The 24,640-nt window shown below is 38.3% G+C and overlaps 2 protein-coding genes across 3 annotated transcripts in view; one reads left to right on the top strand and one right to left on the bottom strand.

Annotated features, from left to right (window-relative positions):
- LOC100520241 (olfactory receptor 10J1) overlaps window positions 1-24,640 on the bottom strand; it is a 323,932-nt gene that overhangs the window by 62,853 nt on the left and 236,439 nt on the right. The gene's annotated exons all lie outside the window — the stretch shown is intronic.
- Window positions 5,596-6,534, top strand: LOC100155688 (olfactory receptor 10J1-like). The gene has a single exon (XM_001926761.3). The coding sequence runs from the start codon at window positions 5,596-5,598 to the stop codon at window positions 6,532-6,534; it is 939 nt and encodes a 312-aa protein (XP_001926796.2).

Here is a 24,640-nt window from a genome sequence, read left to right as displayed (position 1 = left end):
AGTCTCTGCAGGCCATGCAGTCTTTGTTGCCACTATTCGACTCTGTTACAGTGAAAAGCAGTCATACATAATACATTAAAAGTGGGTGTGACTGTGTTCCATTAAAGCCTTATTTATAAAAAACAGTGGCCTGTGGACTGCAGTTTGCTCACCCCTGATTTACAATTCATTCATTCATTCAATGCTCTATAATACTGCATTGTAAGAATTTATTTCAATTGAAATATCCTTTCCGCTTTTAAAAAACATGGGGAGTTCCCATCGTGGCACAGTGGTTAACGAATTCGACTAGGAACCATGAGGTTGTGGGTTCGATCCCTGCCCTTGTTCAGTGGGTTAATGATCTGGCGTTGCCGTGATCTGTGATATAGGTTGCAGATGTGGCTCGGATCCCGCGTTGCTGTGGCTCTGGCGTAGGCTGGCAGCTACAGCTCTGATTGGACCCCTAGCCTGGGAACCTCCATATGCCTCGGGAGTGGCCCAAGAAATGGCAAAAAAAAAAAAAAAAAAAAGATAAAAAAACATGGTCTCAATTTCATTTTTCTACACTAAACCAGCTTGTTATAATCTTTTTTTTTTTTGCTTTTTAGGACCACACTCACGGCATAGGGAGGTTCCCAGGGTAGGGGTCCAGTCAGAGCTACAGCTGCTAGCCTACACCACAGCCACAGCAACTCGAGATCCAAGCTGTGTCTGCGACTTACACCACAGCTCACAGCAATGCTGGATCCTTAACCCACTGAGCGAGGCCGGGGATTGAACCTGCAATCTCATGGTTCCTATTCAGATTCATTTCCGCTATGCCATTAAGGGAACTTCTGTTATAACCTTCTTGCCTGTGCCTCTTTAGTTTCTCTAGGTCAAATATCTAATGGTGGAATTGAATAGGATATGTTCATTTTCACCTCTAACAGGTCATGTCTAACTGTTTCCCAAAATGACTGTATCAAATTACATTTCCTCCAATTGGGAACTGGAGCTTCGATTGCTCTGTATGTGTGATACTTTTGATTTTTTTGTAGTCTGATAAGTGCAGAATGGTCTGTGATCTTAACCTGCTGTCTGTGGTCTTATTTGCCCCCGCCTATTAATAATGTTAAAAATCTGTTCCCATGCCACTTGTGTTTCCTCTCATATAAAATTCCTAATTTTTCCACTTTTTTTAACTTATCCTTCTTTTAGATTTTTAGAAGTCTAGATACTAGTATTTTGTTTTTACCTTAAATGTTTTTATTGTTTTTACTTTTTTCTTTTCTGTGATTTATTTTGAAAAATAGAAGTTAATTTTCATAGAACAAAATTTATCATCATTTTCTTTTGTGTGTTGTATCTTTTACTATCCCAAGTTCCAAAAATTATCTCCTATACTATCTACTAAACATTTCGTAGGGTGTTCTGTTTATTTCTTTCTAGGTACTTCTTGCATTTGAAATTGATTTTAGCTAATCTAATTTTTCCCATATGGATAACCAACTATTCCAGGACCATTCATTGATTACTCTTTACTTTCCACCAGTCTACAATGCCAATTCTGTTACAAAGAGTTTCCATATTTCAGAACCCCCTTTTCCCCCATCAGTGTGATTGCTTATCCCTGTGACCATACCATACTTTCTTAATTACTACAGTCTTGTAACACTTTCTTAATTACTACAGTCTTGTAACAAGCAATGGTATTTGAAAGGCAAACCCTCTCTTTTTTTTTTTTTTCCTTTAAGAGTGTTTTGAGGAGTTCCCATGGTGGCTCAGCCATTAAAAAACCTGACTACCATCCATGAGGACGTGGGTTCGATCCCTGGCCTTGCTCAGTGGGTTAAGGATCCGGTGTTGCCATGAGCTGTGGTGTACGTCACAGATGTGGCTCGGATCTGGCGTTGCTGTGGCTGTGGTGTAGGCCAGCGGCTACAGCTGTTTAGACCCCTAGCCTGGGAACCTCCATATGCCACAGGTGCAGCCATACAAAGACAAAAAAATAAATAGTGTTTTGGCTTCTCTTGGATCTTTGTATCTACATGTAAATTTTAGTATCAGTTATCAATATAACATGCAACTAACCAAAAACAATCCATTTGGGATTCTGATTGAACTGCACAGAATTCGCAGAGTATGAATTCATGGATTTTTGATTAATTTGAATCTTCCTAATCTTGGCTCTTCCAATTCATAAGCATGGTGTATTGCTCCATTTACTTCAGTCTACTTTGGTGTTCATTACTAAGGTTTTATAATTTTCCTAGTAAAGGTCTTTATCCTAGGTACTTGATACTTTTAAGCCACTGTTAAATGACAGCCCTTTTAAATTTAATTTGCTATCAATATGTTAAAGTACAGAAGTGTGATGAATTTTTATACAGAAATTTTGTACAAGAAAACTTGTTAAACTCTCTTAATAATTCTAATAATTTAGCAGTAGCTCCTTTTGGGTTTTCTATGTTCACAATCACATCATCTCTAAAGAATTCCTTCCTTTCAATCCTTATATCTTTAATTTCTTGTTCTTGCCTTACTAGGCTGGTTAGAATACTCAATACACTGTTGAAGGGACGTGGATAAAGCCGTCACCTTTATCTCGTTCTTAATCTTAAAGATGAATCCTTCAGTATCGCGCCTCTTTAAGAATATGTTGGCTGAAGAACTGCTGCACACATGCTTTATCAGCTTAAAGAAAATCTTTTATTCTTTGTTTACCAAGGATTCTTCTAAGTAGACACCGCATTTTAAAAATGCTTTCTTGGTAGGGATTGAAATAATCATGTCTTTTTTTTTTCCCTTGACATAATTCGTTTCAGGAAATAGATAATGGGGCTACTTTAATGTTAAACAAACTTTCACCCTAAAATAAAACCACCTCAGTCCTATACTCATTTTGTATATTGTTGGTTTTGGCGTGGTGACATTCTGCTTAAGAATTTTGCATGTATTTCTGTGTGTGTGATAGGCCCGATAAATTGGGTGGCAAGACAATTTCGGCTTCCTAAAATGAGGTGAGGAGTACTCCCTGGTCAGGGAGGAAGAAATTTTCCTCGACTCTTCTAGGTTCTTCTGGCTGGTCTAAGAATTAAGTTGACCTGAGATATATTAACAAGAGAAAGAAAAGTGAAAAAAGCTTAATAACACATATACATAGGAGAGACCCAGGAAAACTGAGTGACCCATCAAAACAGCTAAACCTTTCATCTTAAATACCATCTACAGCTAAGGGAAAAAAGAGGATGTTGGGGGCAGTGGCTTGAGACCTCAAAGGAGAGGAAGGCAATTCACAGGAGAGAGAAAACCAAATGTTTGATAAACAAAGGTTTGCTGGGCCAGGCAGAGAAAATGGGACACATGAACTGGGACTTTCCTAGGTTCCTCCACAGTTATCTGCGGTGACGGCCAGCATATGGAAGTTCCCAGGCTAGGGGTCGAATCGGAGCTACAGCTGCCAGCCACAGCCAGAGCCACAGCAACACCAGATCCGAGTCATGTCTGCAGACCTACACCATAGCTCACTGCAATGATGGATCCTTAACCCACTGAGTGAGGCCAGGGATGGAACCTGCATCCTCATGGATCCTAGTTGGGTTTGTTAACCACTGAGCCACAAAGAGGACTCCTGGCTTCATTCTTTTAGGCAGTTAGGGAGAAGGTCAAAGATTCCTCTAGAGTCTTTGGACCTTAAAAATAGCCTAAATTTATCCTCATGCTAAAGAGACATATTTTGGGGTGGCAAATTTTTCTCTCCTCCACCCTCTTTTTCTATTATACAAAATATTTTGTGTAAGATTGAAATTAATTTATCCTTGAATGTTTTATAGCACTTATGGCTAAATTTTTCTTGGCCTGGAGGTTTGTTTGTAGATTTTTTACTACTGTCTTTATTTCTTAAAATAGTTTTCAAGTTTTTTCTTCTTGATTCAATATTGGTAAATAGTTTTTTTTTTTTCTAGAAATATATCCATTTCACTGAAATTTAAAAATGTATTGAGAGTTCCCATTGTGGCTCAGGAGTAATGGATCTGACTAGTATTCATAAGGATGCTGGTTCAATCCTTGGCCTTGCTCAGTGGGTTAAGGATCTGGTGTTGCTGTGAGCTATGGTGTAGGTTGCAGACTCAGCTTGAATCCTGCATTGCAATGGCTGTGGCATAGGCTGGCAGTTGCAGCTGATTCAACCCCAGCCTGGGAATCCCCACATGCTGCACATGTGGCCCTAAAAAAAAAAAAAAAAAAATTGAGTTAATAAGTTGTTCATAATGTTACTTTTCATCTTTTTGTCTGAAACTTCTGTTATTGTGCCCTTTATTAATTCGTACTAGAGTTTATTTATGTCCTCATTTGTTTTTCTTAGTTTCACTAGCAGTTTACCTAAAGTGTATAATTTTTAATGTTTGTGGACCTTGTCTCTTTTATCTTTCTTTAGATATTATTCACATTGCTTATTTTTTCCCTTCTATTTTCTTTTTTAAGTCTTGTTTTTATAACTTCTCGGGATGGATGCTCAAGTCCTTAATTTTTAGCCTTTAAAAAAATAATAAGCATTTTAAATTACAAACTTCCCTCTAATAATGTTCTAAATGCATTGTACATGTTTTGGTCTGTGATTCTTTTATTATTGTTTAGGTCTAAATATTTTCTACCATCCATTATTAGTTCCTCTTTGAACCACTGGTTAGAAAAAAATATTTGCAATTTTTCAAGTTCCTTTTTGTGATAATTTCTAACTCAATTATACTGTGGTCTGAGACTGTGGTCTACTTTTTAAGAAAATCCAGTTTTGAGAAATTTTTGAGGCCAATTTTATGGGCTGTCATAGGTTGTCATTTTCTAAATGACCCAGGGATATTTGAAAATAATGCTTTACCTCAAACTTTTTTTGGCCTTTTTTTTAGGGCCGCACCCATAGCATTTGGAGGTTCCCAGGCTAGGGGTCCAATCGGAGCTGTAACCACTGGCCTACACCATAGCCACAGCAACGCAGGATCTAAGCTGCGTCTGTGACCTACACAACAGATCACAGCAATACCCGAACCTTAACTCACTGAGAGAGTCCAGGGATCAAACTCGCATCCTCATGGATGCTAGTTAGGTTTGCTAACCACTGAGACACGACAGGAACTCCTACTTCAAACTTTTAAATAGGATTGCTCAAATTCCCTGTGTCTTTACTTCCAGTTCTAGGACCTAGTCCTGCCCATGTCCCTGGCAAAGGTAGTTGACTCATCATTTTTCTTTCTTTTTTGTCTTTTTAGGGCCACACCCTTGGCATATAGCCGTTCCCAGGCTAGGGGTCAGATCAGAGCCATAGCTGCCAGCCTATGTCACAGTCACAGCCATGCCAGATCCAAGCCGCATCCAGGACCTACACCACAGCTCACAGCAACGCTGAATCCTTAGCCCACTGAGGAGTGAGGCTAGGGATACAACCTACCTTCCTCATGGATACTAGACAGGTTCCTAACCTGCTGAGCCACAATGGGAACTCTATCATGAAGTTTTGAGCGAGGTCCGTGTGGTGCTGAATCTCTGCTCCGGACAGTGTGCTCACCAGAGGGCAGGGCAGCCTCTGGTGCCAAGAGGTGGTGCTGACTTTGTCTTTCAGACCTGAGATCTTCAATGAGGACAGCCAACCACACAGAAGTAAGAGAGTTTACTTTCCAAGGTTTCTCCAACTTCCAAGAGCATCAGCTCACACTCTTTGTGGTGTTCCTTGCCCTGTACATTCTAACCCTGGCTGGCAATGTCATCATTGTGACTGTTATCCACTTTGACCATCACCTCCACACCCCCATGTACTTCTTTCTAACTGTCCTCTCTACATCGGAGACTTTCTACTCCCTGGTCATCATCCCACGCATGCTTGCCAGTCTTGTAGGCCTGAGCCAATCCATTTCCCTGGAGGGCTGTGGGACTCAGCTTTTTTTCTTCCTTGGCTTTGCCATCACCAACTGCCTCCTGTTGGCAGTAATGGGGTATGATCGCTATGTGGCCATCTGCAACCCACTTCGTTACTCAGTCACCATGAACTGGAGGGTCTGTGTCACACTGGCGTCCTTGGTCTGTGCCACAGGGTTCTCTCTCTCGCTGGTTCAGGCTGTGGCCATTTTCAGACTGCCCTTCTGTAGGACACGGATTGAGCATTTCTTCTGTGATGTTCGTCCTGTGTTAGACTTGGCCTGTGCTACCCCCGTCATCAATGACATCCTGACCTTAATTATCAGCCTCTTGGCCATCACAGCCCCTGCCACCTTCCTCTTCATCTCCTACGTCCTCATCATATCCACCATCCTCAAGATCGCCTCGGCCGAGGGCCGGAAGAAGGCCTTTGCCACCTGCGCCTCCCACCTCACTGTGGTCGTTGTCCACTACGGCTGTGCCTCCATTGCCTACTTCAAGCCCAAGTCAGAGAACACCAAGGATCAGGACCAGCTGATCTCAGTGACCTACACTGTCATCACACCTTTACTAAACCCTGTTGTATACAGTCTAAGAAACAAAGACGTCCAGGATGCTCTGCGGAGAATGGTGGGTAGGAAATCTCTTTTCCTCAGGTGAAATCCTACCCAGATAGGTGTGCATGCCTTCCAGAAGGAAGCCTATGTAAGTCAAGTCACAGAGCCAAGATTTCAAATGATTGGTGAAGTCTCATACATCACTGTTGGGACCAGGGCAAAAGTGGAGCTGGGGGCTAGACTCTAATAATTGATTTTTACTTCCTCAGTCACTCTACAGACCTGTAAACAGACACCCGCTGGCCCTATTCCAGGAGATAATTACAAGGTCAGAATGTGATCTAGTGTTCATCTCAAACTTAAAGTGACTGGCCCACTTGGCTGAAGTATAAGCCACACTAAAATTGCCACTCCACTGAATCTTCTTGGATGCTTGGACAAGAAGGTCACTGGGAAGGATACTGTACAGAAATTGAAATGCCCTGGGTTTTAACAAGATAAGCAGAATGAAAATACAGGTATCTTTTAGGAAATGGGTTTGGAGTGCGCTAACAGCCTTCTAGAGAGAATCTTTTCAAGCATGTGGGATCCAAAGGGAAGGGAACCAGGGCGCGAGGAATGAGGGCATTGGGTGGAGAGGACTCCTAAGCACATCTGATGCACGTGGGACCCACATGACTTGGTCTGATCCTTCACTTCTCATGGCTGAACATATGACACATGAAGAAGTCCTTAGAGGGCTGGAAGAAGTATCTCTTGCATGGACAGGTTGCACAGCAGGCTCAGAGAAAGAGAAGACCAACAGCTCAGGGAGAAAACTGCTGAAAGAACATTATGAAATTGGCTAAAAAGAAAGAAAAATTAGAACCAGATCCAAACTGGAGTTTCCTGTGATAGGAGAGTAGAAGCCTGGGGAACATGGGAAGGGTCAGAGAGCAGTGGTCCTCTCCTGCCCTTTGTAAGCTAAGTCACAAAGGTAAAGAAAGAGAATGAAATAGAAATATGAAAAAGAGTCAGCATGATACCCTTCGGATAAATTAGATAATTTCATTAGCACTGAAAACCTGGAAAAAGTCAACAGTAAAGGATTTGGACATGAAAACTTCTGTGAAATGAAAGTGACTGAGTTAGAAATGAATAAAAGACTATTCACTGTTCCTCACCTCAAAAAAATAAAAAAGAATTAGGGTGAACTTGAGATTTAATTTGTGAAACAAAATAGGTGCTAAATAAAACTATAATGACTAATATTCATAATTACTAAGCAAATAAGTTACTAAACTGGTTTATTTATAAAAAGATAAATAAGAAACATGTGAGTACACAGTATTTTCATTATACAATTTTTAAAAAAAATTTTTTTGTGTGTGTGTGTGTGAGTGTCTTTTTTTAGCGCTGCACTGGCAGCATATGGAGGTTCTCTGGCTAGGGGTCCAATCGGAGCTGTTGCTGCTAGTTGAGGCCAGAGCCACAGCAATGCCACATCTGAGCCACATCTGCAACCTACACCACAGCTCACGGGAACTCCTGATCCTTAACCCACTGAACGAGGCCAGGGATCAAACCCATAACCTCATGGCTCCTAGTCAGATTCATTTCCACTGCGCCATGACGAGAACTCCTTTTTTAAATTAAAAAATTTTTTATTTTTTGCTTTTTAGGGCTGCACTCATGGCATATGGAAATTCCCAGGCTAGGGGTCGAATCAGAGCTATGGCCACTGGGCTACACCACAGCCACAGCAACATGGGATCAGAGCCACGTCTGCAGCCTACACCATAGCTCACAGCAATGCCCGATCCTTAGCCCATTGAGCACCTGGTATCGAACCCGCATCCTCATGGATACTAGTTGAACTATTTTCCACTGAGCCGCAACAGGCACTCCCGGTATTTTTAAAATACAGAAATATCAAATAAAATGTGTAAAGTGATTGTGTATTTTATAGGCTATGCATGCAAACACATAAAAATCTAACTGTAAAACAGTTCTGCAATTCAGTCTACTTTGTCATTCTGAGCAACCAATCTGCTTAAGAAAAGCCATCTAGCCTTTTTTCATGTAAACTCAGGCAATTTAGTGCTTAAGTCATTTTTTGAGCAATTAAATTCAAGGCCCTGGTCCTCCCCTTTCTTCCACATTATGCTCTGGGTGTATAAAGTTCTGGTGGAGGTGAGAAGGTGTGGGACCTGGGACTCTTTGCTACAGTGCTTACAATTGGACAAATGCCTTTTTGAGCAAGAGAATACAAAGATTATAAGGGACTAAAAATAAGTGCAGGCATGAGAATTTGGGGTATATCATGAACAACAAGACACAAAAAGACCAAAACCCGACTGCCACTTCTGAGGGGTCAGGAGCCAAAGCAGGGTACTGTGCCTGATCCCTGCACACAGCACCACCAAGGGGGTGGGAAAACCACCTAAACCACCCCCCCAGCCTGACCCATGGGTCCACTCCTACCCTCACTCTATTTAGGGGACCAGGTCACCCCCCTCAGTGAGCGAGCAAGGGAATTGTTACTTTTTTTCCCTCTCTCCTGCTTCAACACGAGTCCCATAAAGCCTTGCCTAAATTTCTCATCTGGTCACACCAATGTCTACTGATTAAAGAGCCCAAGACTCCAGGTCTGTAACAAAGTCTTCCAGTTTTCTTGGCATGGAGGAAGAAGAACCTGCTCCATGGTCACTTCCACCTGCCCATGTTGGAGTCTATATAGATACATGACTCCCAATGGTCATTCTTACTAGTATCTATTAAGATGGCTCTGGTCTTGTTATGTGCTTTCATCAGTGTGGTTCCTGCCCTTCATCTTCCTTGTGACTATGCTAGGTCCACTGGCCTTCTCTCAACCACTTCTTGAGGGCACTTGGACATACAGTTGTACCCTTGACCCCATAATGGTATAAACAGGACATAGTGAGGTGTCATCAAGACATCCACTTGGATGTATCACTCTCCTGTTTCTGCTCCACCAGGACTCAGGTGTTTTCTCAGAGGCTGGGAAATGAGGGACATACCCCTTCTGCTTTATCAGATGCCTCTCCTCCTTCCTTATAGCAGGTAAAGCTGGTATCTACTGGTAGGTGCAAGAGTGGATCTTCTCCAATATCCACCTTACTCCAGTATTATTTTTTTCCACAAAGCCAGATACCTTTATTTTACTTTGGCAGAAAAACCTAAATTCTTCCTGACTCTGTAGTAGTTTACATTATACATTTCACATACAAAATACTTTTCATGCTTAGGCTTTTGATATTCAAAATCATTCTTTGTAAACTAAAAGAAGCTTTCCTCTCTAGAAAAGTTTGCTGAAGTTAAAAACTATTTCAGCTTTTAAGACAAATGTTTTAGTTATGAGTTTAAAAAAATCTTTTTGAAATTCAATTGACTTCTTTTTTTCCCCCCAGATTCTTGTGAATTTACCCTTCCCTGGGGCAAATGAAAGTCCTCTGAAACAATGTGAAAAATGAAAATAATGCAGAATTTTTATTCTCTTGCACTTATATATTTATTTAATGTGTCAACAACATTAATTACCATAGATTTAAAAATATTTTATCTAACAGAGATAGTTACCTGCCGTTATTCTTCTTCAGGATATTTTTAGGTGTTTTGCTTATTTAAATTTTAGAAGCAGTGTTTTTAACTCACACCCCTCCCTAGCATACACATACATTCAACAGAGTTACACACATACAAACCAAACTATTACTTTATTGTAATTCTATTGCATTTATTAATTTATGAAAAAACTGACGTCTTAATGAGTCTCCATATTAAAAAACATAGTGTGGGAGTTTTCTGATGGTTCAGTGGGTTAAAGATCTGGTATTATTGTTGCTGTGGCTCAGGTCGTTGCTGTGGTGCAGATTGGAACCCTGGCCTGGGAACTTCCACATGCCCCCCAATTTTTTTTAAATTAAAAAATAAAAGATAGTGTTATTTCCTTTTGTTTTTATTTTTATGCTTCAAAGTGATCACTGCAATAAGCCTGTTTATGATGTCACCATACAAAGATATACATAGTTTTCATACCCATGACTCATTTATTTTGCAACTGGAAGTTTGTACCTCAGTCTCCTTCACCTATTTCTCTCCTCTTCCCATCATTTTCTCCTCTGGCAACCACTTGTTTGATCTCCATACCTATGACTCTGTTTCTGTTTTGTTATATTTGTTTTCTGTTCTAGATTCCACACATAAATGAAATCATACAACATGTATCTAACTTCTTTCACTTAGCATAATACCCTCTAGGTCCATCCACATTGTCACAAATGGCAAGATTTCATTCTTTTTTTATGACTAATATTCCATTGCATATATATTTACAACATCTTTTTATCCATTCATTTACTGATGGACACTTAGGTTGCTTCTATATCTTGGCTACTATAAATAATGCTGCAATAAACATTGGGGTGCATCTATCTTTTCTAATTAGTATTTCTGATTTCTTCTGATAAACATTCAGGGGTAGAATTTCTGTATCATATGGTAGTTCTATTCTTAATTTTTTGCAAATCACCATACTGTTTTCCATATTTGCTATACCAATTTACATTCCTACCAATAGTACATGAGAGTTCTCTTTTCCACACATCTTCACCAATACTTGTCATTTTTTTTGATACCATTCTGACAGGTGTCAGTGGCATTATCAAATATCTCATTGTAGTTTTGCTTTGCATTTCCCTGATGATTAGTGATGCTGAGCATCTTTTCATGAGCCTGTTGGCTATGTGTATGTCTTCTTCAGAAAAATGTCCATTCAGGTCTGTCCATTTTTTAAAAATTGGGTGGTTTGGTTTTGTGATGTTGATTGTATGAGCTTTTTTTATATATTTTGAACCTTAAATCCTCATTGGGTATATTATTCACAAATTTCTTATTTAGTAGGTAGCCTTTTTATTTTATTGATAATTTACTTCACTGTGCGAAAGCTTTTTAGTTCTATATAGTCCCCTTTTTTTTTATATTTGCTTTTGTTGCCCTTGCCAGAGGAGACATATCCAAAAAAAATTAGTAAAACCAATGTCAAAGAGCTTACTGCCTAAGTTTTCTTCTAGAAGTTTTATGGTTTTAGGTCTTATATTTAAGTCTTTAGTCCATTTTGAATTTATTTTTGTGCCGGGTATGAGAGAGTGGTCAGTCCAGTTTGATTCATTTGCGTGCAGCTGTCCTGTTTCCCCCCAAACCATTTATCGAAGAGGCTATCTTTTCCCCATCGTATGTCCTTGTCTTGCTTGCTATAGATTAACTTGGTTCATTTCTGGGCTTTCTGTTCCATTGATCTATGTATCTGTTTTGGTGCCAGTAGCATACTATTTTGATTACTGTAGCTTTGTAGTAAAGTTTAAAGACAGGGAGTGGGATACCTCTGGCTTTGTTCTTCTTTTTCCAGATTATCTAGACTATCTTGGGGTCTTTTACGTTTCACATTTCACATTTTTCTATAATTTTTTTCTAGAAGTTTTAGTTTTATTTTTTACATTTAAGTCCATGATCCATTTTGAGTTTGTCATAATAAATGTGAGATTTAGGTCAAGGTTTAATTTTTGCGTACAGATCCCCAATTGCTTCAGCCCAATCTTTTTTAAGGGCTATTATCCTTCATTTTGCACATTTGTCAAAAGTCAGTTGAGCATATTTCTATGGATTAACTTCTGAGTTTTCTATTCTGTTCTAGTGATCTATGTGTCTATTGCTCCACTAATACTACACTGCATTGACTGATGTAGCTATATAGTAAATCTTAATATTGAGTAGAGTGATTCCACTGTATTCCTCTTTCTCAGGATTGTTTCAGTTACTCTAAGGCCTATGTATTTCCATATCAATTTTTTGTGGTAAAATTATTTATTCCATAACATAATAGTTATTAATCAGTGTGCATGAAGGACTACCAAGCAGTCTGTCTCAGTGTTTACCCTCAACGCCAAGAGTGGGTATACCACTGCCTCTGTCCCCTGCACATTGTCTTATTTATTACCTGACAAATGTTAGTCATGCAACTGATGCTAGTTGGCTGGTTGGTTATAAGAATGTAAGACAGTGTGCTGGGTTTGATGAATTCCAGTGGCACTTACAGCAAAAGTGCCGGGACAATTCATTTTGGATCTTGGTTCTCAGACCCGGCTGTGCATCAGAATTATGGAGAAATTCTTTTAAAACACAAAGGCTAGCTCTAACTTCATGTGCTAATCTTGCTCTTACACATGTTTATATAAAGAATCTGATTTTTTTTTTTTTTCCTTTTTTGGCCACCCTTCAGCATATGGAGTTCCCAGGCCAGGGATCAGATCCAAGCTGCAGCTGCAACCCAGGCCACAGTTGTGGCAATGCCAGATCCTTAATCCACTGCGCTAGAAAAGGGATCAAACCTGCATCCCAGTGCTCCCTAGATGCTGTCAATCCTGTTGCACTAGAGAATCTGAATATGTTTATATAAAGTTTACAAAGGTGACTCAAATGTGCAGCTAGGTCTTTGAAAAATCAAGTTTGTATTTTTTATATCAGTTTTAGAATAAGTTTGTCTATGGCTATTAAAAAACCTTCCAGAACTTTTATAGGAATACATTAAGTCTAGAGATCAATTTAAGGAGAACTGACATCTTTACAAAGTTGAGTCTTCCAGTTCAAAATCTCTCGCTCCATTTAAGTCTTGATTTTTTTCATTAGCATTTAGTAATTATCAGCATATAAATCTCATACACGTTTTGTTAAGCATATGCCTAAGTATTTCATTTTCTTTGGAGAAACTGTAAGTAATACTTTGTTTTTAATTTTACCATTAGTATACAGAAATGTGATTGATTTTCATATGTTGATATTACATATGTTGATCTTACATATTGTAAACCTGCCTAACTCACTAGTTCTAGGATTTTTTGTTTTGTTTTGTTTTTGTAGATACCTTGAGTCTTCTGACATATATTTATGTGTCATCTATATAAACGAGGACAGTTTTATTTCTTCCTTTCTGATCTATATACCTTTCATTTCCTCTTATTGTCTTACTGTGGTGGCTGGAGCTTCCATTTAACACAGTGATCTATATTAAATAAGAGTGGTGAGAGCAGACATCCTTGCTTTGTTCTTGATTTTAGGGAGGAAGCATTCACTATGAAGTATGATACCAGTGATAGGTTTTTTTGGAGGGGGTATGCTCTTTATCAAATTGGAGTAATTCCCCTTGATTATTAACTTGCTAAGAATTTTTGTCGTGAATGGGTGGTGGATTTTGTCAAATGTTTTTCTGTCAGTTGATATAATTGTATGATTTATCATAGGAATGGCATATTTATAAAAAAAAAGAGGAAGAGGGAACATCTAAGTGATTACATAACAATAGGAACTTCTTAATTGAAAGACCCTTGTTAGAAAAGGGAGCATCAAGAACTCAGCAGATGGTATTAACCTATTCTTCCACTGTCAGCTCTTTGCAAAATTACTAAAAGAGGAGAGCAAAATGAGCCGTTGGGGCCATCTCGATGAGTATTTCCTGACAAGCTCTGTCAGTTCTACATACAAAACAGACTGTGAATTTATCCATCTCCTTTCCTCTCCACTGAAACTGCTCTTATCTAGAAACCATCTTCTTTCACTATCTACCCTCCTTGTTTACTTATTCTTTTCTGATCAGTTCTCTACATAACAGCCAAAGTTATCTTTTAAAGATGAAAATCAGACCATGATCTTTCCCTAATTAAAAGTACCCAATGTTTTTCCCATTGTACTTGCAATAAAATTCACTTTCCTCATGATGGCCTATAAGGCCCTACTTGTCCTTGTCACTCCATGCCATTAAGGATGAGCTCATCTCCTAAGTCTAACCTCTTATCTACTACTCTGAGAACTATAAATACAGGATTATTTCCACTTAGGAAATTCAGACTTGCTATTTCTTCAGTGCGGAGTGCTGTCTTTCTCCAGATTCTCATTCATTCACTTACAATCATGCATTCTCTATCATTCAAGCCTCAACGGAAATGAGAAGTAATCCTTAGGGATTCTTTCCCCAACCATTTCATCTACAGTAATGCTTACGAATGTCATTCTCCATTCGGTGTTTTAGGGTTTTTAGAATACTTATCACTGTCAGAAACAAAACAAGAAGGTTGAAAATAAGGGATGGAAAATGTATATCAGGCCAAACACTAAATAGAAGAAAGCAAAAATGCACTAATAAAAACAAACAAGCCAGGTGGTGAGCAAAGCAAAGTTCCATAAAACTTACATTCAGAGGAACACAGATGATTTTAAAAGTATATAAGTAATATATAATGTTATTTTGAAAAGCTAAGGATTTGAAGAAAAAGCAAAAGGAAAGAAGGACTAATGGACAGTTAATCCTGGAAGCAGGAAATAGTAGTTCATTTAGGTCAGATGGTCAGGAAAAGGGATATTTGAGCAAAAGAATGAATGAAGGTGTGAGTGAGCCATTTAGGACCTGGGTAAAGAGTGCTCTAGGCTACAGTAAGATCTAGGGAAAAGTTCTGAGGAGGGATTAATCTTGGCATGTACTTGATTTGATTTATACATTAACATCTTTACTTAGGCAGCTGCTATATGGAAAATCAATCCCTCAGAGCCAAAGGAGAAGCAGGGAGAGACCTGTTAGGACCTTGCCGCTATGGTCCAAGACAGAGGTGATGGCAGCTTGGAACAAAATGTACCTTTGAGAAAAGAGTTGATGAGTTCAGTTGGAGACATGTTCTATTTGAGATGCCAAGGAGAGATAATGGGATGACTGCTGAATGAATAACTTTGGATTTTTGGAAAGAAGTATAGACTGGTGATTTAAACTCAGAAATTATTTAAAGCCAGAAGAAGAAGTGATCACACTAGGTTGTAAGCATAAATACAGAAGTGGTTTGTGGCTGAAACTTGAGGTATTCCAACATCATGAGACTGAGGAGAAAAGACACTGGAAGACAAAAAAAAAAAAAAAAAAAAAAAAAAAGGAAAAAAGTATGAAAACTAAAAGAAGGTGTGTCTAGAAGCCATCTGAAAATGGTTTCCAAGAAAGAGAAATTAATCAATTAGGTCCAATGCTGCCAATATGCCAAGTACAGTGAGTTAAAATTGATTGTTAGATTTGGCAATATGGGAAAGAAATCTGTATGAATGATGGTGATAAAAGACTGTTTAGGGTGAATTCAAGAAAGAAAAAGTGAGAAATTGAAGACAATGCAATTCCTTCAGAGTTTTGATATGAAAAGGAATAAATAAATGGGCCTGTAGCTGGAGAAGGATGTGGGATCACAAAAAGGTTTTATTTGCTTTTATGTTTGTTCTTTTAGGATGAAGGTGATTTCAAACAAGTTTGTAAATGAAAGTGACTGACTGTCAATTTGACAATTCAAAAGACATGGCTCAGTGGTTAACGAACCAGACGAGGATCCATGGGGACGTGGGTTCGATCCCTGGCCTTACTCAGTGGGTTAAGGATCTGGTGTTGCCATGAGCTGCTGTGTAGTTTGCAGATGTGGCTTGGATTCTATGTTACTGTGGCTGGGGTGTAGGCCGGCAGCTGCAGCTCTGATTCAACCCCTAGCCTGGGAACTTCCATATGCCACCAGTGCGGCCCTAAAAAGACAAAAAAAAAAAAAAAAAAAAAAAAAAAAAAAAAGACATGGGGGATAACTGCTAAAGCAAAGTCCCGAGGAAGCAAAGGAGATTGGGATGCAGTACACAAGTGCATGGATGGCCTTGTTAGATGGGCATGGAGCACTCCCCTCAGTACAGTGAGTACACAAGGCTCATTGTTAGAGCACAGATACACACAGTTGGGTAGATGGGTCAGTGGGACTATGTGGAAGATCTCTCCTAACTGCTTTAACTGTTCTTAATGAAATAGAAAATAAAGCCATCTGCTAAAAAAAAAAAAAAAAAAAAAAGGATAAGGAAGGATCTTTGGAAGTTTCTTCCAAAGAAACTTTGGAATGTGGGAAAAGATGCATAGAGGGTGAGAGAAAGAATGCTAGGCAGTAATACAGTGGGGTTTCCCAGTAACATCAATACCCTACTTAGTGTTAAAGGTCATGACTTTTAAGTAGGACCAGTTATCACCAGAATATATTTTTCACCAGTGAAGTTCAGCTTGCATGGATGCTCTGCACGAGTGAAAAATTGGATTTAACCAATATTGGTATTATGCTAGGTAAGATTGGGGGGGGCAGATGAATTAAAGGAGAATGCAAGGCAATAATTCAATGACAATGACAGTCTAATTTTAACAGAGTATGGAGGATAGAAGGTGGCAGTAGCATGGAATCCTGAAAACGGTAGAAATAAACATAGACACAAAATGTAGGACTTTGTAAGTTGAGAAATCATTTGAATTAAGATATCAGTGAGAATGAATTGGAAAGATAAGCAATGAAAATAATAGCTCTTTAGAAAATAAGAGTGGAAGATCAAATACATGAGAAAGGGAAATGTTCATTATCTCTACGAATAATATTTTAAAATTCTACTGTAACACATAAAAGAAGACAAACATTTCCTTTTTTTGGCCGTGCCCACAGCAGGTGGAAGTTTCTGGTCCAAGGATAGAACCCCAGCCACAGCAGTGACAATGACAAACCCTTAACCACTAGGCAATCTTGGGGCCAAAAGCCTCAGTGTTGTAAAGACTAAAGATGTCTGTCCTTAAATTTCTATGAGTACAATGATAAATCAATAAAAAATATCATTACTTATTAAATGTGAGAATAACTGCAAATTTCAAAGAAGAATATGGGCAGTAGATTTAGCCTATGGTAGCATAATGCAGTAACACATGAGATGTTTTTATTATTGAGTATATGCTGTTAAGACAATGGCCTAGCTCTTGGTAATAATAAAAAGTACATTCAATTTGATTTTAAGAAGTACATTTTAGTTCTTTTCTTACAACCAACTAGATTCCACATGAATCAAATACTGAAACATAAAAAGTACAGAAGAAAACATGAGTACTTAAAAGCATGATGTTGGAGTTTAGGAAGGCCCTGATAAAGGCATTAATACAATACTAATAAACTTTCAAACTCACAAACTCAGTAATAACGATAAACAGAAGAAAAATATTTGCAACATATATAATAAAAGACATACTTCCTTATTATAACTCTTATAAGAAAATGACAAAATAATATGGAAAACAAGCAAGACATGTAAAGTCATTCACAGCAAGTGAAGTACAGTTGACTAATAAGCATATGAAAAGATACTCAGCCTCATTCATAATTGAAGAAGTAAAAATTCAAAGAAAAAATTTACCTATCAGCTTGCCAATCACTGAAAGAACTGATCAATTCTCATCATTGATGGAAATGTACGTGAGGAAACGTTTTCAGTTATGCTGAGTGTGTAACTTGATACCTCTGATTTTGATTTCAGTTGGCAATAATTATTAAATTTTTAAATGCATATATCACTGACCAAAGAGTTTTACTTTCAAGAATGTATCCTATAAGGAGTTCCCGTCATGGCTCAGTGGTTGGCGAACCCTACTAGTGTCCATGAGGATGCAGTTCTACCCCTGGCCTTCCTCAGTGGATTAAGGATCTGGCATTGCTATGAGCTGTGGTGTAGGATGCAGCTCGGATCCAGTGTTACTGTGGCTGTGGTATAGGCTGGCAGCTATAGCTCCGATTCAACTCCTAGCCTGGGAACCTCCATATGCCACCAGTGCGGCCCTAAAAAGACACCCCAAAAAATTAAAAAAAAAAAGAATGTATCCTACAGATATGCACCAGAAGTGTACAATTATATGTGAACAGTGATTTTCTTTATGACACCCTTTAAAAATGCCCCAAACTGCAAACAGCTTAAATATCTACAGATATTCAGGATAGGTTAAATCAATTATGCTATATTCTTGCCTTGCAATTATCTAAATGAATGATATATAAACCTTCATGTATTGTTTTGTAAAGAGATCTCAAATATATTGCTATGTAAAAAAGCAAGTCGTATAATATACATAGAATATAGTCCATTTGGATTATAAAAAAGGACACATACACTGACAAGTATATGCAGAGAACAATCCTAAATTCTACTTGGTAGGTTTGGTTTTGAATATGGCAGGGATCAGCAATTTAGAAAAACCTTTCTGTGTATTTTAGACTTGAAGCAATGTGCAAATATACTGAGAATAATAACAAGGTTTCCTACTGTTGGGAAAAGAAGTTACAAATATGGAAAGGGGGAACACTAGAATATACTGTGAGATATTTGTTTGGAATTAGAGATGACATTATGAAATCATGGTTGTTAGGATACAGATTTTTTTTTTTTTTGGTCTTTTCTGGGGCCGCACCCGTGGCATATAGAGGTTCCCAGACTAGAGGTCAAATCAGAGATGTAGCCGCCAGCCTACAGCAACTCGGGATCCGAGCTGCATCTGCAACCTATACCACAGCTCACAGCAACCCGGATCCTTAACCCACTGAGCGAGGCCAGGGATCAAACCCACAACCTCATGGTTCCTAGTTGGATTTGTTAACCATGATGGGAACTCCAGGATACAGATATTAATACACACACACCCTCCCATTTTCTAGTTGTAGAGTCTAAAATGAATTCTACAGCAGGGGCAATAAGTGCACCTAGCCCAGATCTTGGTTTCTAAATAACCATTCTCCACTAAAAGATACCATGGGTTCTCGAAGAAATGGTTGATTCCAGGGACAGTGAAGAAAAAGGACAAGGCGAGCCTGGAACATCTCTATCTTGAGTATGAAGAAGCACTCAAAGAACAGACTGATGGTTGCTGGAGATGGAGGGTAGGGGGTGGACAAAATGGGTGAAGGGGATCAAAAGGTATACACTTTTGGTTATAAAATAACTAAGTCCTGGGATGTAAGTCACAACATAGTAACTATACTTAATAATACTGTATTGCATATTTGAAAGTTGGTAAGAGATTAAATCTTAAAAGTTCTCATCACAAGAAAAAAATAACTTGTAACTGTGGTGGTGATAAGGACTTATTGTGGTGATCACTTTGTAACATGTACAAATACTAAATTATTACATTGTATGTATGAAACCAATATAATGTCATATGTCAATTATACCTCGATTAAAAACAAAAGTGTTCAAAGAATAATGGAGACATGTTAAAAGAACACAGGAGTCAGACTAATGCAGTTCCCACTAGTCAATTTTATGATGACTTGAACATCAACATAAATACTGTTAGCAGTATGTAATATTATTTTGTAGTATCTATATTATCTAAGTCTAGCAGTATCTAAATAACATTTCTCCTCCTTTGAAAACATCAATCTATAGGAGGAAGAATGGGGGTAGGAAATCATCCATGGATCCTAAAACTAGAGGGTGAAAGTTTGATGAGGAACAGGATACAAATCTCAATATATCACCCTACAAATTATATATGTCAAGAGGTAAAATAATAATTTTACAGTGGAGAAACCCAGGTGGACACCGCCTTAAACAAGTTAACATCACATGGTTCCTCATATGATGCATGGAGAATTTTACAACATCACTTTTGTGATATTCTTGCTGAAAATTCCAAACTTAAATCTAGTCGTGAAAGATATTAAGTCCAAGAAAGTACAAAGGGGGAGAAAAAGAATTGAAGATGAACATAAGGGGAAAAATGATGCATTCTTCAGATAAACCCAAACTGAGAGACGTTCTATGAAATATCTGGCCTATAATTTTGAAAAGTATCAAGGTTGAGAAAGAGGAAAGAAAGATACTGTTTCAGATTAAAAAGCACCAGAGAGGGAGTTCCCATCATGGCTCAGTGGTTAACAAACCCGACTAACATCCATGAGAGTGAGAGCCATGGTCTCACTCAGTGGGTTAAGGATCTGGCCTTGTGGTGAGCTGTGGTGTAGGTCGTAGACGTGGCTCAGATCTCACATTGCTGTGGCTCTGTTGTAGGCCGGCAGCTGCAGCTCCAATTCGACCCCCAGCCTGGGAACCTCCATATGGTGCCAATATGGCCCTAAAAGACAAAAAGACAAAAAAAAAAAAAAAAACCACCAGAGAAACAGAACAACAAATATGCAGCAGCAGGTAATCTTGGATTGAATCCTAAACCAAAAAAAAAAAAAAAAAAAAAAGTTTTAGCTACAAAGGACGTTATAAAATAATAGAGCAATTTAAATATGATCTGTGGATTAGATAATAGCATTGTTGTATATTTAATATATGTGAGTATGTGTCTATCTCTTGCTGTATATATACACTGATTTTTATAATTACACTGTGATTACCCAAGAGAATGTTCTTAGGGCTTCAACTAACTCTCAAGTGATTTGGAAAAAAATACGCATAAATATATAGAGGTAGACAATAGATGAAAGAAACAATGATTAAGCAAGATAAAATGTGAATATTGGGATATCTGGACAAAAGATATTTAGGACTTTTCTGTAAGTTTGAAGTTGTACGTTTAAAAAAGTTTCCAAATAACCAAAAAGAAAAAAAACTTACATGAAAAAATTTCTTTAAAGATATTTGTGCAGGAAAGGGTTAAGTCAGCAGACCTGGGCTGTTCAAATCCTGCACATTCCCAAGAAAGGCTTGTCTAAAGACTGGCCCTTGGCAAGCTCATGGGAGATGAGCTCTCAGAGCTCTTGAATTATTCTGCTTGATAAGTGTTTTTGAATGTCAGAGGCCCTGAACCACATGATATTTGTTTGATCAGATCACTTATGCTAACAATGTGATTTCTGGTGAACCCCTGTTTTTGCTCTTAATAGCCGGAGTCTGAGGTCAGTGACTGCAGATGTTGATGTAACTGACTGACTCCTAATAAAATACCTGACAACAACACTCAGGTGAGCCTCCCTGGTTGACAACCCTTTGCACCTACTGTCACTTTGCCTTGCTTCTGGGAAAATTACTCATATTCACATGACTCCCCTGGGGGAGGACCCTTGGAAGTTTATGCTCCATTTTTTTCTGGACTTTGCCCCATGTACCTTCTCCCTTTGTTAATTTTTTTCCTTTTTTGTTTTGCCTTTTTTTTCTTTTTAGGGTGCAGCATAGGTAAGTTCCGAGGCTAGGGGTCAAATCAGAGCAACAGCTGCCAACCTACACCACAGCAACCAGGATCCCTTACCCACTGAGTGAGGCCAGGGATCAAACTTGCATCATCACGGATGCTAGTCGGATTCGTTTCCTCTGTGCCACAATGGGAATTCCCTCCCTTTTTAAATTTTAACCTGTACCCTTCTGTAATAAATCATCACCATGACTGTAATAGTTCGTCCATACCCTGTGAATTCTTCCAAGAGATGCATGTAGCTCAATAGTGATCTTGCGGTCCCCCAACAAAAGTTAAAGACATTTAAATAAATGGAGAGATGGCCTATATAAATTCATCCCTACTGATTTTTTTTTTTCCTCTGCCACTGCCTGCAGCCACTTGATGTGGGATCTCAGTTTCCAGACCAGAGACTAAACCTGGGCTGCAGTGGTAAAAGTGCCTAACCACTAAAGCCATCAGGGAATACCCTGTCATGATTTTTTAATTTAATGCAATTCCAAAACCCTAATCTAAAATTTGTATGGAAAAGCAAAGCTCTAACTACACAAAAGTAAATGAGAGGGGTTGATCTCCCTAATAACTAAGATTTATTGTTGTTTATACAGTGTAATTTGGGTACAGGGAGTTAAACTGACCAATGCTTATAAAGAATCATGATGTGTGATAAAGATAGATTTGTAGACCAGTGGGGAAAGGAGAGAATCTTCCAACAAAGCTAACAAGATAATTGGTTATCCAGTTCAAAAAGAAAAATGTTGGACATCTATCTTACCTCATAGACAAAATTTAATTCTAGATGGATTTAAATTTGAGAAATATATTAATAGGCTGGGAAGAAAATTAAGATTATTCTGACATTGAGATAGATATTTCTTTTTTCAAGGAAAATGCAAAAAGTGCTAACTATAAAAGACAAGAATGATACATTTGATTACATTAAAACAATTTCTGTTCAATGAAAAGCACTGTAGAAAAACAGAAAGACAAGTCACACAGTATTAGCAAATATCGGCATAACATATTAAGGATAAGGGTTTGATGTTCAGGATACATACAAAACTGCTACAGTAGAATAATGCTGCTATGAACATTCATGTAAAGGTTTTTGTGTAGACCTAGGTTTTCATTTCTCTTGGATATATAAGTAGAAGTGAAACTGCCAGGTCATATGGTAATCCTATTTCTTTCCTTTTCTTTCTTTCTTTCTTTCCCTTTCTTTCCTTTTCTTTCTTTCTTTCCCATCCTTCCTTCCTTTTCTTTCTTTCCTTTTCTATGCCTATGACATAAGTTAGCAGGCCAGGAATCAAACCCATGCTACAGCAGTGACATGAGCTGCAAAAAAAATTTTTGGGCTGCCCGTGGCATATAGAGTTCTCTGGTCAGGGATCAGATTTGAGCTGCAGCTGTGACCTATGCTGCAGCTGTGGCAATGCCAGATTCTCAACCCACTGTGCCTGGCCAGGGATCAAACCTGCAGCCTGTGCTCCCAATTGCCAAAAATTGCAAACTACCCAAATGTCCATCAACTGATAAACAAAATTTGGTATAACCATACAATGGTATATTATTTGGCCATAATATGGAATAAAGTACTGATACATGCTAACATGAATGAAACTTGAAATATATACTGGATTTGTATATACCATATATTTTATGATTCCCTGTATTCGAAATGGGATATATATAACAAGGAGATCTAAAGAGGTAACAATTACATTGGTAATTCCCAGGGGGTGAGGAAAGAAAGGAAAGTGACTGCTAGTGGGTACATAGTTTCTTTGTGGGATAATAAAAATGTTCTCGGAGTTCCCGTCGTGGCGCAGTGGTTAACGAATCCGACTATGAACCACGAGGTTGCGGGTTCGGTCCCTGCCCTTGCTCAGTGGGTTAACGATCCGGCGTTGCCGTGAGCTGTGGTGTAGGTTGCAGACGCGGCTTGGATCCGGAGTTGCTGTGGCTCTGGCATAGGCCGGTGGCTACAGCTCCGATTCGACCCCTAGCCTGGGAATCTCCATATGCCACGGGAGCGGCCCAAGAAATAGCAACAACAACAACAACAGACCAAAAGACAAAAAAAAAAAAAAAAAAAAAAAAATGTTCTCAATAGATTGCTGTGATAGCTGCACGACTCTAAAAATATACTAAAAACCACTGAATTACACATTTAATAGTTAAACTGCATGCTCTGTGATTTATATCTTAATAAAGCTATATTTTTTTCCAAAAAAAACAAGCTGCTACAGTTGAGTAAGAAAAACACAACCACCCAATGGAAAAGTGGTCAAAGACATAACCAAGTATTTCGCAGAAGACAAAAACATTCATAGCCAAAAAACCCTGAAAAGACGTTCAACCTCTTGTTATTCAGGAAAATGTAAATTAAAACCACAACCATGTCACACCCACCAATTTGACAGAAATTAGCAAGTCTAATAACAAGTGTTTGAAAGAATGCAAACCAACTGGAACTTTCTTATTCTTTGCTTGTCATAGCATAAATTGGTACAACCATTACAAAATTCAATTTGGTATTATCCTGTAAATTTGAAACTTTTTATACCCCATGAGTTAGTACTTCATCTAAAAAATATATAAACCTTAGAGGAACTGTGGACCATGTGCTCAAGAAAGTATGTATTAAAATATTTGAAACATTACAATTTATAATAACAAAAATCTGGAAACAACCCCATTACCCTTCACCAGAAGAATGGATAAAAAAACATTGTGGTATATTCACATGAGGGACTAGCATAAGGTAGTTACATTAATAAACCGCAGCTCCATTTTGGATCTTAGAAAAGGAACAGTGAATTTTTTAAAAAGCAAGTCTCAGAAAACTCTATACAGTATATCATTTTTATGAAGCTCAAAAACAGATAAAAATGTATTATTTAAAAATACATATAAAATAAAGGTATAAAACAAGTAAGATAAAAATAAACATAAAAATCATTCGCATCCCACTCCTGACACCAAAATAAATAAATAAAAAATAAACATAAAAATCAGAATAGCAGTAACTGTTGGTGGTGGGGATGGGGGAGGGGGATGCAGTGCAAAGAGATAAGGAAATGGGGAAATGAGAAATACCGGTGCAGCTCGAGTCAAGTGATGAGTTCCCAAAAGTTTACTTTGCATCTCAGCATATTAATTAAACAGATTTAATTACTAT

The sequence above is a fragment of the Sus scrofa genome, chromosome 4 (genome assembly GCF_054392235.1).
Source record: "Sus scrofa isolate SSC_HxYL_T2T_F1_AM1 chromosome 4, Sscrofa_HxYL_maternal_Yorkshire_Landrace_v2.0, whole genome shotgun sequence".
In the NCBI taxonomy this organism is placed as follows: Eukaryota; Metazoa; Chordata; class Mammalia; order Artiodactyla; family Suidae; genus Sus; species Sus scrofa.
This window is presented reverse-complemented; position numbering and strand designations above follow the sequence as displayed.

Excerpts from the sequence above, each read along its gene's own strand:
- LOC100155688 (XM_001926761.3), top strand. The coding sequence starts at position 5,596 with ATGAGGACAGCCAACCACACAGAAGTAAGAGAGTTTACTTTCCAAGGT.